This window comes from Cyprinodon variegatus, unplaced genomic scaffold (genome assembly GCF_000732505.1).
Source record: "Cyprinodon variegatus isolate N-32 unplaced genomic scaffold, C_variegatus-1.0 Scaffold712, whole genome shotgun sequence".
Taxonomy (NCBI): domain Eukaryota; kingdom Metazoa; phylum Chordata; class Actinopteri; order Cyprinodontiformes; family Cyprinodontidae; genus Cyprinodon; species Cyprinodon variegatus.
In genome coordinates this window covers 13,763-26,841 of record NW_015151165.1, presented here as the reverse complement: position 1 = coordinate 26,841, position 13,079 = coordinate 13,763, and the positions used below count along the sequence as shown (strand labels likewise).

At 39.9% G+C, this 13,079-nt stretch overlaps 1 protein-coding gene across 1 annotated transcript; it reads right to left on the bottom strand.

Annotated features, from left to right (window-relative positions):
• Positions 1-150: 150 nt before the first annotated feature.
• On the bottom strand, positions 151-13,036 carry LOC107097639 (protein phosphatase Slingshot homolog 2-like). The gene is made up of 14 exons (XM_015394864.1): positions 12,768-13,036; positions 10,923-11,035; positions 10,729-10,793; positions 10,524-10,645; positions 10,363-10,428; positions 10,197-10,262; positions 9,855-10,049; positions 9,387-9,480; positions 9,154-9,282; positions 8,837-8,883; positions 8,490-8,636; positions 7,410-7,610; positions 5,016-6,000; positions 151-2,837 (listed from the first exon to the last, which is right to left on the bottom strand). Exons 1-14 carry the CDS (start codon positions 12,893-12,895, stop codon positions 1,596-1,598), a joined length of 3,600 nt encoding a protein of 1,199 aa, XP_015250350.1. The 5' UTR covers positions 12,896-13,036; the 3' UTR covers positions 151-1,595.
• Positions 13,037-13,079: the final 43 nt, after the last annotated feature.

Here is a 13,079-nt window from a genome sequence, read left to right as displayed (position 1 = left end):
TTAACTGAAACATTATGAATCCACCCATCAACAGACACTAGAGGAGAACCTCAAACCAATCAGAAGGAATGGGCAAAAACTACTTGCAGCTAGAAATAACCTGTGCTTTCTAGTATCTAGACCTACAGATCCCTTTAAAAAGACTCGCAGAAAACTTTACATTTAATAATCTCCATTTTTTAATGGTCACAGTTGAAGTACATAATATAAAATATTTACAAATAAAGATTTAAATGAAATTCAAAATGTATTCGACATTACACGCACGCACACACACATACCCGACACCTACTACAGCCCAAGCATGCTCCCTAAAAGTAGCAAACCCACATAAAGAAAGTCCCAATTAAATGTAAAAAAAAAAAAAAAAGGGAGTAAAGTGCACGTATGACAAACATCCCTGTACAGACATTTCTGATTGCAGAGAAGCTTCACTTGCCAGTCACAGGCACACTCCTAAAAGCTGTACAAAAGATATTCTTTCAAAATAAAAGTCAAACTCAGTCACCAACACAATTCAGATGTAAAAAAACAAAAATAAAATGTACAGTTTTTAAAACACTCAGAAAAGACTTGCATCCAAAATAGATCACAGCAGGAAACTTAAATATACACTCTGCCATTATGCCGTCAAAGCTAACCTTCATCCCACAGATAAATGTTATGAGGAATCTGCTCCGAGTGGCCTCAGAACTAGGAGAACAATGATAGGCAAGATTCTCCCCCCCCACTTAATTAAGCGTAATTCAAATGTATTTAAACTGAGGACATTCCAGAATACCAGAGCCTGATGTCTGCGCAGATCAGATGCGGTTGAGGTACTGCGTTACTAGAAAAAGAAAACATTCTTCCACTCGCTCTGTATCCAAAGCTGGGTTTCCACTTCCTGCTGAAGCAGCAACCTTTCTACTTTGCCTTAAACAGATGGTTGTTGGTGACAATTTCTGCTTGGATTGGACCGTTAACACAAAAACATTGACGCAATTTGAGGAAAATGAACAAGAAAGGCAACAGCTGCATCCTTCTCTCCAGAAGACTAAGAGGCATCAGCAAAAGCAGGAGACAATAACCTGTGATAAATGAGAACGATTGGCACAGGGATGTGTGTGCGTGTTTATACAGTTTTGGGTTTTGTTAATGCTTTTTAATAGTAATTATACTTTATTGATCTCACATTGGAGAAATTTACCTCTGCATTTAACCCCTCCCCTAGGGGAGCAGTGGGCTGCCATCGTGGGGCGCCTGTGGAGCAGTGTGGGGTTAAGGGTTTTGCCACCCAGAATGGGAGTCTGTGGGAGTGAGGGTTCAAACTCAGAACCTCAGGATTCCAAGCTCTATGCCTTAACCACTAGGGCCCCACACCACCCTGATTGGAGGATGGGTTTTTATGCTTCAACTTTTGTTGAGTTCAGCAGACTTCACCTCAACGGCTGATATCACAGAAGCTTTCAGTTGATCTATGGGAAAACGTGTTAGGAACGACTGAAACGTATCCTTTAAGGCAAGAGGCACTGGTTTGATAAATAAAACCAACATGTTGATTTCCATCTAAGAGTTGCACACACACACACACAGACATACAGGGTGATTGATGGTCACATTGTGTGATACAGGGTGCTGACAGTTCGTTTCTGAAGCTGCCTCAGTGGGTGAGTCTTTCCATACTGCTGCCTGTTTGTCAGAAGTGTTGGCCCAGGTGAATGTACGGAGTCTTGCTCAGTGTTTGGGAGTTTTTCTTTTGGGGGGCTCTGATTTGAAGTTGCCGAGTTTTCTAGACCAAGGTTCTTAGCTGGGCTAATGATTGGTTCTTGCTTTTTGCTACTTGAGGAACGAGAGCTGTGCACCCGCAGCTTCTTGGATTCATCACTAACTGGAGGAGCTTGGGTAGGTGGCGCCGTAGCGGAACAGCAGCTGCGCTCCAGCTCGGTCAGATCATTGGCTAGGAGCTCCAGGCAGCCCAGTTTGGCCAGTGATGCAGAGCGCTTCATTAGAGACGGAGGGGTCAGGCCAGCCTGACGGATCCTGGCTTCCACCTGTCTAACCCTCTTCTGCAGATTACTTCCTTGTTTTGGAGAACTTCCGAAGCTCTGGCTCAAGCACACTGCCTGGCAGGCACCACCTGACCCGACCTGCTGCAGGAAGGAACCCAGCTCACACGTGTCCCTCACTGTGATGTCAGCATGGGGTCCCTCTGTCAAACACACCCAGTCTACAGACGACTCCAGTTCGGTCACACCTTCCAAACAGAGGAAGTTCACAGAGGCAAATGGAGACTGTGCAGAGTGTTGGAAATGAGAAGAGGTAGAGAGCAGTCTGGTATCAACAGGCTGGAGTTTGTGTCCTTTTGTGCTTTTTTCAATAATTCCCAAAAAATTCCCTCTTTCAGCTGGTCTAAACATGCCAACCCCGCCCTCCTCTGTGGAGCTGACTACAGAGACCTGCGGGCGTACCGCTGCATCCTGAGGAGCTGCTGCAGTCAGAGAGTGGATGCTGTATGGGCGGCGCTGGGAGCAGGAGCTGCTACCAGTGAGAGGGACAGCAGAGGATGAGGTTAAGGGCGTCTTGTGTTCCCCTTTCATCCGCTGCTCTAGTTGTTGCGTAACTCTCCGCACAGAGCCTCTGGTCCAGTCGCTGTAGAGGCGAACGGGGCCACCTTCCTCGTCCTCTTTGTTTTTCAATTCCTCCCTTTCATTTTTGGCCACTTTCTGTGGGACAGTCTCCAGATTCTGCATTTCGTGTTTATAACTTATCTCATCTTGGTAGCGGGAGCTTTGTGGTTCTGGTTGGGTGAGAGTCTCTGTCTTTATTCCTGTGACCTGCACAGGAGCATGAGTTTCCTACAGAGGAGAGATAATGCAGAAGCAAAAAATAATGTTTCAGTAAAACGCGTCAGAACTGGTCTATATGCATTTCATCTATAATCCACTAGATGGCCCTATTGCAGCACAATAATCAAAAGGCTTAGTTTATCTAGTATATCTAAATACTCTATAAATCATTGTGTTCTTAATTCATTTACATTCAAAAGTAAAAACATACCATAATGATTAATTATAAAACATAATATTCCCCACATTTTATTCTTTTAATCTTAATCGTTATGGCTTACAGCTAATCAACGTCAAAAGTACTGCTTCTCTAAAACTTAAAATATCAAATAAGATCAATAAAAATATTTTGCAGATTAAATGTGATTGATATGCTGAACAAGAAGGGGAAGAGAGACCAAAATGTTATAGAGGTTGGCAGTATGAGCGTGTGTCCACTTTGATTAATATAAGGATAAGTTGAAGGAAGAAAAGTTTGATTAGAAAAATGTTTTCATGCAACAAGAGCAGCTGCAGCCTTTAGGATGGTGATGATTTTCAAGAGCAGGGAGGAATTCACAACCTTTGTATCTCTGTGTTCAACTGAACCAGAGACAGCATAACTCTAGTATGGACTGAGTAAAAGAAAAAAAATATTTAGTGGTAAAAAATGTAATTATTTGCATTTCATTTAGATTTCAATGTATTGGAGTCTGGTGGAAAAGGAAAAGGTCTTCCTCTGCTGACGGACTTGAGAGGTGATTTTAGTTTCCATCAGGATACGTATGGCGTCTGCTCAAACTATCAGCTGTACCAGAACTCTAATTCATCACCCAGAAAGCTGACCTGATATTAAACCCTCCACAGACTATGACTGACAATCAAGAAGATAAAAAAAAAAAAAAAGGCACCAGAACTTATGTAGCAGAACTGAAGGGAACTGTTAAAGCAAACATGGGTTTCAGGACACCTCAGCTTAGCAACAAGCAGATCACCTCTGCACCGCCCTGCAGAGATTCTTTGAATAGAGCGGTGTTTCCCTGCCCCTAGTGGTCATGAAAAGGGTACATGAAAATATTTTCTTAGGTAGTAAAATAGGGCTGTGATCTGTTCTGCTTTGTTAGAACCCAACTGAAAAATTAAACAAGCTTTTACTAACCAAAGGGTATGTTTTTCTGTGATTATAGGGGAGTTACATGAGTAGCATCAGATTTATATTATGATTTTATTTTGTATTCATTTCGATTCCTTACTAACTTCCAGGTAAGTTATTTATGGTTTTTTTTTGTTTTTTTTAGATAAAGGCATAAAATGCCTAAGAATTAAATGCTCAAATTAAAAGATTAAGTAAAATAGTCTGTATTGTATAATCAGTTATTGTACGTTCCACTTTTGGACAAGCCTCAATACACATCATATTTGACCTAGAGGGGCACTCATGGTAAAACAAAATGCCCAAAGCGGTACACCAGTCAAAAAAAGGTTGGGAAACACTGCAATAGAGGACATGACCAAGTATAGAGTATATAAGTGTATGTTGGTTAATATTTCTGTATTAAAAATCCTTTACATTAACCCAGGAATTGTTCGGGAATTAGTAACTCTAATTTAATGCTTTTTAATGCTCTTGGAAATAAATTTAACACCATCAACAAGTACCCATGATTCTCATATGGGAGAGTTGGAATGTCTGCCATACTCTAGTAATTTCTCCACCTTGAGCTTGTTTTCCGAAAATACGACTTTACAATGAACTGTAAGGAGTTCCACGCAAACACGTGGAACCAGTTATATCTGATATGATATATCTGACAAAATTGTCTTTATAAATGTGTTTTTTTTTTTTAAATAAAGCATTTTAAATGCCAATCTAATCACATTTGATAAATTTTAATGCCAATTAAGGCCTTAATTTAAAAAAATTATAATTTAATGACTTAATGACCTGTGGAAACCCTGTAATCTTATGATTTGAAGTATCTGACAAACAGGAGGCTGTGAGCATTAATCAATAAGATCTACATCCCTTTGTGTGTAGCGAGTCCATTAAGAGTTACTTATAAATTAATGAAAAATTATGGAATATGTAAAAAAATACTGTAGTAATTACTCTTATAGTTTAAACACATCTCAGAACATCCACAAACTTTCATACTAAGAACAAAGAATGAAAGAAGAATTAGAGGAAAACTTACAAGCAATGGTTACCTTTCTGCTCTCCTCCTCCTGCCCCTCACTGTTTACACCCTCCTGACCCAGAGGAAGATGATCTTTACCGCAGCTCTTAAGCAGAGGAGACTGCTGCACAGCAGCACTCTGACTTTTACCATCATGACTCATTCCCTTGAATTTTTCTCTGGCACTAAAGAAGTTAATATGATCAGCACTATGGCCAAACAGCAACACGTTGTCCTGTGGAACAGCATTAGGATGGCTGATGTCATTAGAGGAGGGAGGATCTGAGCCACATGTCTGATGATCCTCTTGTTTTTTTATAAGCACTGGTGCAGCTAAACTCTGGGATCCAGGCTGATGAGTGTTTGGTGCAGTCATGGGCTCAGGCACTGAAGCCAGAGGGGTAGACGAGGAAACCTGGAGTTTAGAGGCTTCATTTGTGGATGATGGAGCAGGAGAGGGCAGGAGGTGCTGAACGGAGGGAGGAGGGTTAGGCTGGCCCGCCACCACGCTTTGTGCAACAGTTACTACCTCTGTCCTCTCGGGGTCTGTAGAAGCCCTTGGCTGGGTGAGAGGAGGCAATGATGGCTGCTCCTCTGAGTCACACAGACCATTGGACAGGGTGGGAGATAACACAGAACCAGCTGTGGAGTCAGGATGGTGGGGGATGAGCTGCCTGCTGAAGGCTTTATCAGCCTGAGAGGGTCCCTCCAGGCTTTGAACTTTAGCGTCACCTGATAAAGATGCCATGGCACTAAAGCCAGAGGAGCCAAGCTGACTGGACTGGATGCCGGTGTCAGGCTGGCTCATGGAGTGTGTTGCTTTTCCAGTGCTCGGTGAAGTTCCCAGTGATTCCAGAAGATCTCGCACAGAGGGGCCCTGCATGCCGCTTGCCTGGTTATGGGGGTCAGAGCGACCAAGACTGTTGGGTTGGGCGAGGGACTTGGACAAAGGCTCGTGGTGCTCAGACAGATCACTGTCAGAGAGAGAACGCCACAGCTTGTTGTGCCTTTGCTTGCTACAGGAAAAAAAGGGACAAACAGATACATTGACAATATGAACAAAGTCTGGTGTATTTAGAGTCATTCATGTTAATTTCTGTCCTGTTTTGAAACCATATCATTTTAATGTTACATTAAATTTTATTCATTTTAACTGTTTTGATTTACTTTCTAGATATGCAGCTACTTATCCTGCCCCAATGGATGCCTTGCAGTCACAGATGTTAAAATCTAGTCATATTGAGTACTTGCTCTGGTCCACTATGCATCAGTCTGTTTCACAACAAGTCAGTAGAGCTCGCTTAGCTAGCTGCCAACTTAATTTTTTTCTCCAGAAAATGAAGTGATTAACTTTCACATTGATTAGACACCTTGTGAAAGAGGTGCATATGATATTAAGATCTGAAAATTTTGCTACATTATATTTGTGTTAAGCTCTTTACATTAAAGATGAGCAGAAAGCGTTTTACTTTACGTACGAATATCTTTATTTTTCCTGATGCCATATTTTCAGGTCAATAACCCAGCCAGCTTTTAAAAGCTTTCAGACTTTCTCCAGTGAAAGAGGACAGGTTGTAAATAAGATACATGTAGAAGTCCTGAAAGGAAAAATCTGGAAGCCTTTTAGTTAAAGAATGGTGTTCAAAAAAGTCTGCATGGACTTCATATGGATGTCAGCGCCCTTAAGCTAGCCTAATGGTTCAGAGCCAAGTATGTTGGTGGTGGGGTAGAACCGCCATGACGCCACGCTTCTGAAATGCATCTAAATGAAGACTTTTTTCCCCACAATGCAAAGTCTGAACTTGTTCAGAAATTTAATCAGCAAGACACCTGAAGTGGATTGTTTTCCATTTAACAAGCTGGGGTTGGTGACACTATACTAAAATTTTGATTTTTGCCCAAACTGAACATGAAAACTAAGAAGTCCCATTGTTTAGAGTCTAATAATGCATCATTGAGCCACATAGAATTCAATGCCCCTTTTTATCTTAAGAATACTCAGGAAAAATGTGGTGCATAAATTATGTCTTAATTAGATCTAAAAAATAAAACCACAGTAAACTAGCTACACGTCCTTCTTATGCATTTTAGTGCACAGAGACATTTTTTTTAAATAAGTCTAGAAAGTGTAGTGAAGCTCTACTGTTACCTTGAAGTGTATTTGATAACAAATTGCCATTAAAACTTTCTTAAATAGATGTATTAATTTAATTCTGACTGTTTTACACAGCCATAATAACCTGTTAAGCAGTAAGTTAAACACAGTCGCTACCAACAGACCAAATCACAAACTAAGTTTGGGCAAACATCTGACTAAATTAAAACAATAAAGCCATTAATTTGTTGAAAACATTCAGAGTTGTGTGATCCACATTCTCTCCATACTCTCAGAGTTTGGAATGATTACATTTTTGTATGCGTGTACCTGGCCAGCAGTATGCCCTGGTATTCCTCCAGCTGCCTCATGAAGGAAGGGTTGGGTTTGGTCACAGTCCGCCGCTCTTTGACGTAATTGAAGGCGTTTTTCAAATCCCATCCATACTCCTTCATGGCGTATGCGATCACTGTGGCTGCAGAGCGGCTGATTCCCATTTTACAGTGGACCAGGCACTTGGCGCCAGATTTCCTGGTTAAGACGTGAACAATTGAGTTATTCATCGTCGTTCTGTTTAAAAATTGGCCTGTAGAGCAAATGTTCTGAGACAGAGTTTTAAAAGAAGTCACAGCTTAAGGAAATAAAAAAAAAAAAAACATTTTCTCAAACTCAATCAGTAAGAAAATTAAAGATTTTGCCAAAGGATTTAAGTTTAAGGTGCAGCCAAATACACTCCCTTATCTGTTGATCATATTAAACCTTTAGTAAAGAACATTTTACCACAGACGTGAGTGCAAAACAGCAACAATGCAAAATTATCACAGTCACTTAAAAAAAAATATAAAAGGAAGACAAAACCATCATTAGGTACCATAGTAATGGCCATGTATGACCACGTGACCAGATGGAACAAAACGTTTATCTAGTAGGAAAGTATCATTTGTTGATTTAAAAAAACATGAAAATGAAAAATATTTTTTGCAATTATACCAACTCATAAGCCCAATTTTCCTTTAGATTTAAAAATTAGGGGTTAGATTTTGAAATCTTAAAATCCATCCCTGCTGGACTTGTTAAACTTACATGATTACATTCAAGAGGAAAGATAATTTTAAAACCCAGCTTTTGACCTTTGTCACATTTATTCTATTAAAAGTCTAAGTTTCGGTAAGTCACTGAGGACATAAGAGATAAATATAAACCAACTAAAACAAAAATTCTATAGTTTATTCTTTATTCTTATATTCAGAAATGTAGATCTTTAGCTTTAAAAATAAATGTTTTTGACTTAAAACATTTACATTTCCCCAGCACTTCACCACTTATACATCTACACCTGAACATTATAAAACACAACCACCATACTTCTCCAGACTGTAAAGGAATCCCATTAAAATAAAAAAAACTTACTTGGCTCTAGATATGAACTTATAAGTGTCATTCCAATAAGCGAGTAAGTCTGTTGCCTCCTCGTCGTATACGCGGATGTTGTGATACTCAAACACACCGGGGAAGAAGTTATCGATCTCCCTTGTTACATTCAGGATGTACTGAACCCTGAAGGACAAAAAATATACAGGTTGGATCAAAACAAGACAGCTTGCTTGTCAGGTGCTGGTAAACCATAAAACAAACCAGTTTACAACATGCTTACTTGTTTTCTAAGAAAATTTCTCCTAACATTTAAATTTAATGTATCGTCTTTTGCGTTTTTATTTCTGATTGTACAGAGGCTGCTGCATTTAGCCGTTCCTTACCCACACTTCTGCAGCTCCTCCAAGTTGGATGCATTCCACTCAGATCCCTGTAGGAAACCAAAGCAATCCTCAGTGTTGTTCCAGACCTTCCTCTGAGCATATTATCAGTGCTAAATCCCTTTGGCAAGACACGTCTGACATACAGTATGCATTTACAAAACAAGACCTTAGTACCTTAAAATTGAACACATCTTATAAAAAAAAACTGCATCAGATTTCTCTGACTACTAAGCATAAAAGGATGATAAATGGCTCAAGTGTAGCCAGAGTTGTCGCATCCAACAAATGTGTTTCTGAAATGTTTATTGTCAAAATACCAGGAAGACGTGGTCAAAGATCTCTGTAGGACTGTCCATCTGGCCAAGAATAACAATCATCTCTTTGTCGATGAACTCCTTGAACTCTCGCAGGTTGCATGTCATGCGCATTTCCAGCTCTGTTCGGATCTGTGAGGAACATTAAGTCAGGGAAATACTGTTGAGTTGAACCGAATTCAGAGGAAAGTTTAAAGCAATATTTTCGTCTGCACTAAGCATGAGAGGTAACTCACTTCTTTACAGGTGACATTCTCCAGATCCTTCTGCGTCATGATTTCCCTCAGGCTGGTTTTTATCTGTCGCTCTGTAAGCTCTCTCTCTGTGGGGCTACAGAAACATGAAAGGGAAATTTAATGCATAGTTCTACAAAAGAGCCTTCCTAAAGTATTCATACATTTTTGTCACTTTAAAACCAAAAATGCCTTTTTTCCCTTTTTTAACAAGGATTTGAGTGTCTCAATGTGCAAAGTTGGTAAAGACTTATCAAAAAGTATTTCTACAGTGTACCGACTCTTAAAGGCTGAACGTTAACACCTTTTAGATTTTTATGTGCAAAAACATCTTTTGTGGTTCTAAACAATTTTGATAATTACTCATTTGCATTGCTCCATCACATTACATCCCTATAAAACAAATTTATTTCAGAAGTTGTAAAGCAATAAAAGATTTTTTTTAAATATACTTTTGCACTGAATATTTACATATCAGAGAAAAGGACGGGTGAGTCAGCGCGGTGTGACTGAACATCCTGCATTGCGTTCCACTCGTTGATGCGGGTCTGATCAGAGGACACTCTGCTTTGATAATAGCTGACCCAGGTGAGGAACAAGCTGCCTGGGAAGTAGTTGTGACAGCGAGCCACTTCACAGGCTTTGTGGAGCGACTGCAGAGCGGACCTGCCATAAAGGGTTTGAAAGTGATTAGGAGGGAAGATTCTGACATGACAGTAAACAATTTTTATGAGAATGGCATCAAGGAGATGAAAGCTTGTAAATGATATAAAAAAAAAAAAGCTACATAAATTTTCAATAGTTTTTCCTCACCACATGGCTTGCACAGAGACAGGCTTGAATACATGCACTCTGTTATCGGTTGATACGCTGAATCCACTGAGAGGGAAAAAAAAAAAAAAAAAAGTACAAACACAAAACCATCAGACCATCTTGTATTTGGACTGTGCTTAATTCAACAGTGTCTAAAATGTCTTACCCATCTCCATCCAAGTGTATTAAGGTGTCACTCCATAAAGGCAAAACTAAACCAACTGAACATGAGCTGCAGGGATGGAAAAAAGGGAGAGAAAAACCTCCATTTTAATAAGGTTATCCATCAAAGCTGCACATAAAGGTTTGAGTGAGACATGGTCTCACCTATCAATGGGACTGAAATCCATGCCTAGCACCAGGCTCTCCTCTGTGTCCTGGCGTCCGATGGTTGAGACCACCACCATGTAGCGTGTGGCCTGTGTGCTAGCACTCTCCAAACGGACTGCCTGGAACAGGAACCAGAAAGGTCAGCATAATAAAATGCTAACAGAGAGGCTAGTCTGTGCTTTTACTTGTGCTGTGCACCCACCAGCTTGATGTTGTCCTCTGGTCTGAGCAGAGTGAACATGGTCTGCAGATGCTGCTGGATGTCTCCTGTTAAGATTCAGGAAATGGCTTGGATTAGATTGAAGGGATTCTTTGCAACAATTCTGCACAATTTATTTATTTATTTATTTTTTTTATTAAAAAGGTGTGGAATTTGAACAAAACTTTTTGCCTCACCTGCATGTTTACTCCGTAGTTGTGAGAAGCGAGAAGCCGAAATTGGAGAGGAGCCATTTCCTCGAGGCAGAAAGAGAGCAGCTCCTTTGACTGTCAGGAAACTTTCACTGATGCTGCATAAAGAAAACAACAAAAAACTCATTTTTTACAAAACACTCAGAGGTAGAGAAATCCATGTAGCACTAATATCTTTTGTAATTGCATTGTTTTAGTAAATACGCCAGTATGAAACAAAAACTGTTGTCATTCGCCAGACATTGCTGAAATATGTTTTCTAAAGTTCACTCTCGCATCTGGATTTGCTTTTGTTAGTTTTCATCACAAGGCCGTATCAAACAACCATGAACATATTTGTTCAACAGTATCTGCTAAACCCCTGCTATGAAAGCTTTCTGCTTGAAAAAGAGACGTGTTTTAAAAGTTCTGATTTAGAAGGTTTACTTAGTCCAGGCCTGTGATCTTCTAAATAAACTATCCTGTGCACAACAGTAAAGATTTATGAGTTTAAAAAAGATTAGATTGAAATGTGAAACAAACAACAAAAAAAACCCATCTACATCCAGTGACATGTTTGCAGAGTTGGATTCTATTTCCTCCAAAAACGAAAAAGGAAGACCTGTTTCCAGAGTAAATAAAATATCTTTGACTTAAACAATTTCTTTTTTCACCAGAATCTTCTTCTAATTATAGTTCACAGGCTTGGATACAACTACAGTATGACAAATCTGAGCAGGTAACTGGCACTGACTGCAACTCTCACTAAGCCACTTATGACAAGATGCCTATGGATAATGAATTATATAATGGACTTGAAATGCAGGATGCAAGACTATGAATGTAAAATTCTCAGGGGGTTTTGCTGCCGGTTATGTGAGAAATTTGGCTTGTTGATGATCATAAACTATGTTTAACAAATTTACATTCCAAGGATTGACCTGAAAAAGTGGGAAATGTCTGTATTTTATGATGACATGGAAAGCAGATTTGCTCACTGATGACTGGGTGTCCATATCCATCACTCAGAATATAAGCACAGGTAGATAATGTGCAAAGACAGAAAGTCTGAAAATATTACATCCCACCATCAAGATAAAGAAAGCAAAGGCCAAAAGCAAGATTATGACAAGTTACTAAAAAAAGTGACAAAAAAGATTAATTGAGCATCTTTTTTTTTTATCAGTTTAAACAAAAATGTAGTATAAATCTAAACACTTCTTTAAAAACTCAACACTTGAAGCAGATTTTAGTGAAGCAAACAACTTTTAATCCCTCTAAGACAAACTGAGGGATTGACAAAGATTAGACACACTATAAAAGCCTCACAACACTGACAGACCTCTAACAATACCTACAAGCTGTTTTTCCAATACAAAAAGAAATGCGGATTTCATCACTGTGCTGAAAGCAACCCTTTAGGATCCTCATACCAATGTTGTTATGCACGTGCTTGATAATAAAACACATGCAGGGAATATTTCCAGCTTTGTTGATCAAACAAATCACCAATAAATACCAGCGTGATCCGCAGTGTTCACCTCCAGAGCTGACATTAATTATAAGCTATGGGAATGTCTGGGGTACACGGTGTGCTCCTAATTAAGATGCATGGAAGCGCACGCGAGCAGGTGGAGCATCTTAAAGTTTTTATATATGCAAGGTCTCCAGACTCCTGTGCATTCGAGCAAAAACTGTATGCCATTTTAAAACAAGCCTGGGAGTGTGGACTAATGAGACCATAGCCAGCCAGAAAAAAGCTGCATGGAAGCTAAACGTAAACAGTTTATTATGAGTGCAAAATGTTTGCAGCTCGCATTCATATCAGCTCAGCTCGCTGAGTAAACTTACAGCTGATAGATTTCCCCGCGAGAAAACACGGAGTTCTCGGTGGGACAGGGTTTGATCTTCACCCCGCAGTAGGCGCAGAAGCAGCCGGCAGATGAGCTGCGAGGGGTCGGTATTACTCCGGGAGGCATCGCTGCTCCGGAGGCGGAGAGGAGATGCGCAGAAACGGGTTTATATCCCGAATATAGGAGGGAGAAAAAAAAAACAACTACGAAGCTCGATCCGAACCACACAAGGATTTTCTTAAACGTAGAAAGTCTTTAAAGTCAAACTTTCCCGCTGAAGCAATGAGACCCTGACACATTTAAACCAGAT

What these genes read in the sequence shown, in the direction of transcription:
- LOC107097639 (XM_015394864.1), bottom strand. Translation starts at nt 12,895, where the DNA reads ATGCCTCCCGGAGTAATACCGACCCCTCGCAGCTCATCTGCCGGCTGC. An exon ending in ACTACGGAGTAAACATGCAG is followed by an intron (nt 10,794 to 10,922) that starts GTGAGGCAAAAA and finishes GAATCTTAACAG; the next exon opens with GAGACATCCAGCAGCATCTG. An exon ending in GATTTCAGTCCCATTGATAG is followed by an intron (nt 10,429 to 10,523) that starts GTGAGACCATGT and finishes CCATCCCTGCAG; the next exon opens with CTCATGTTCAGTTGGTTTAG.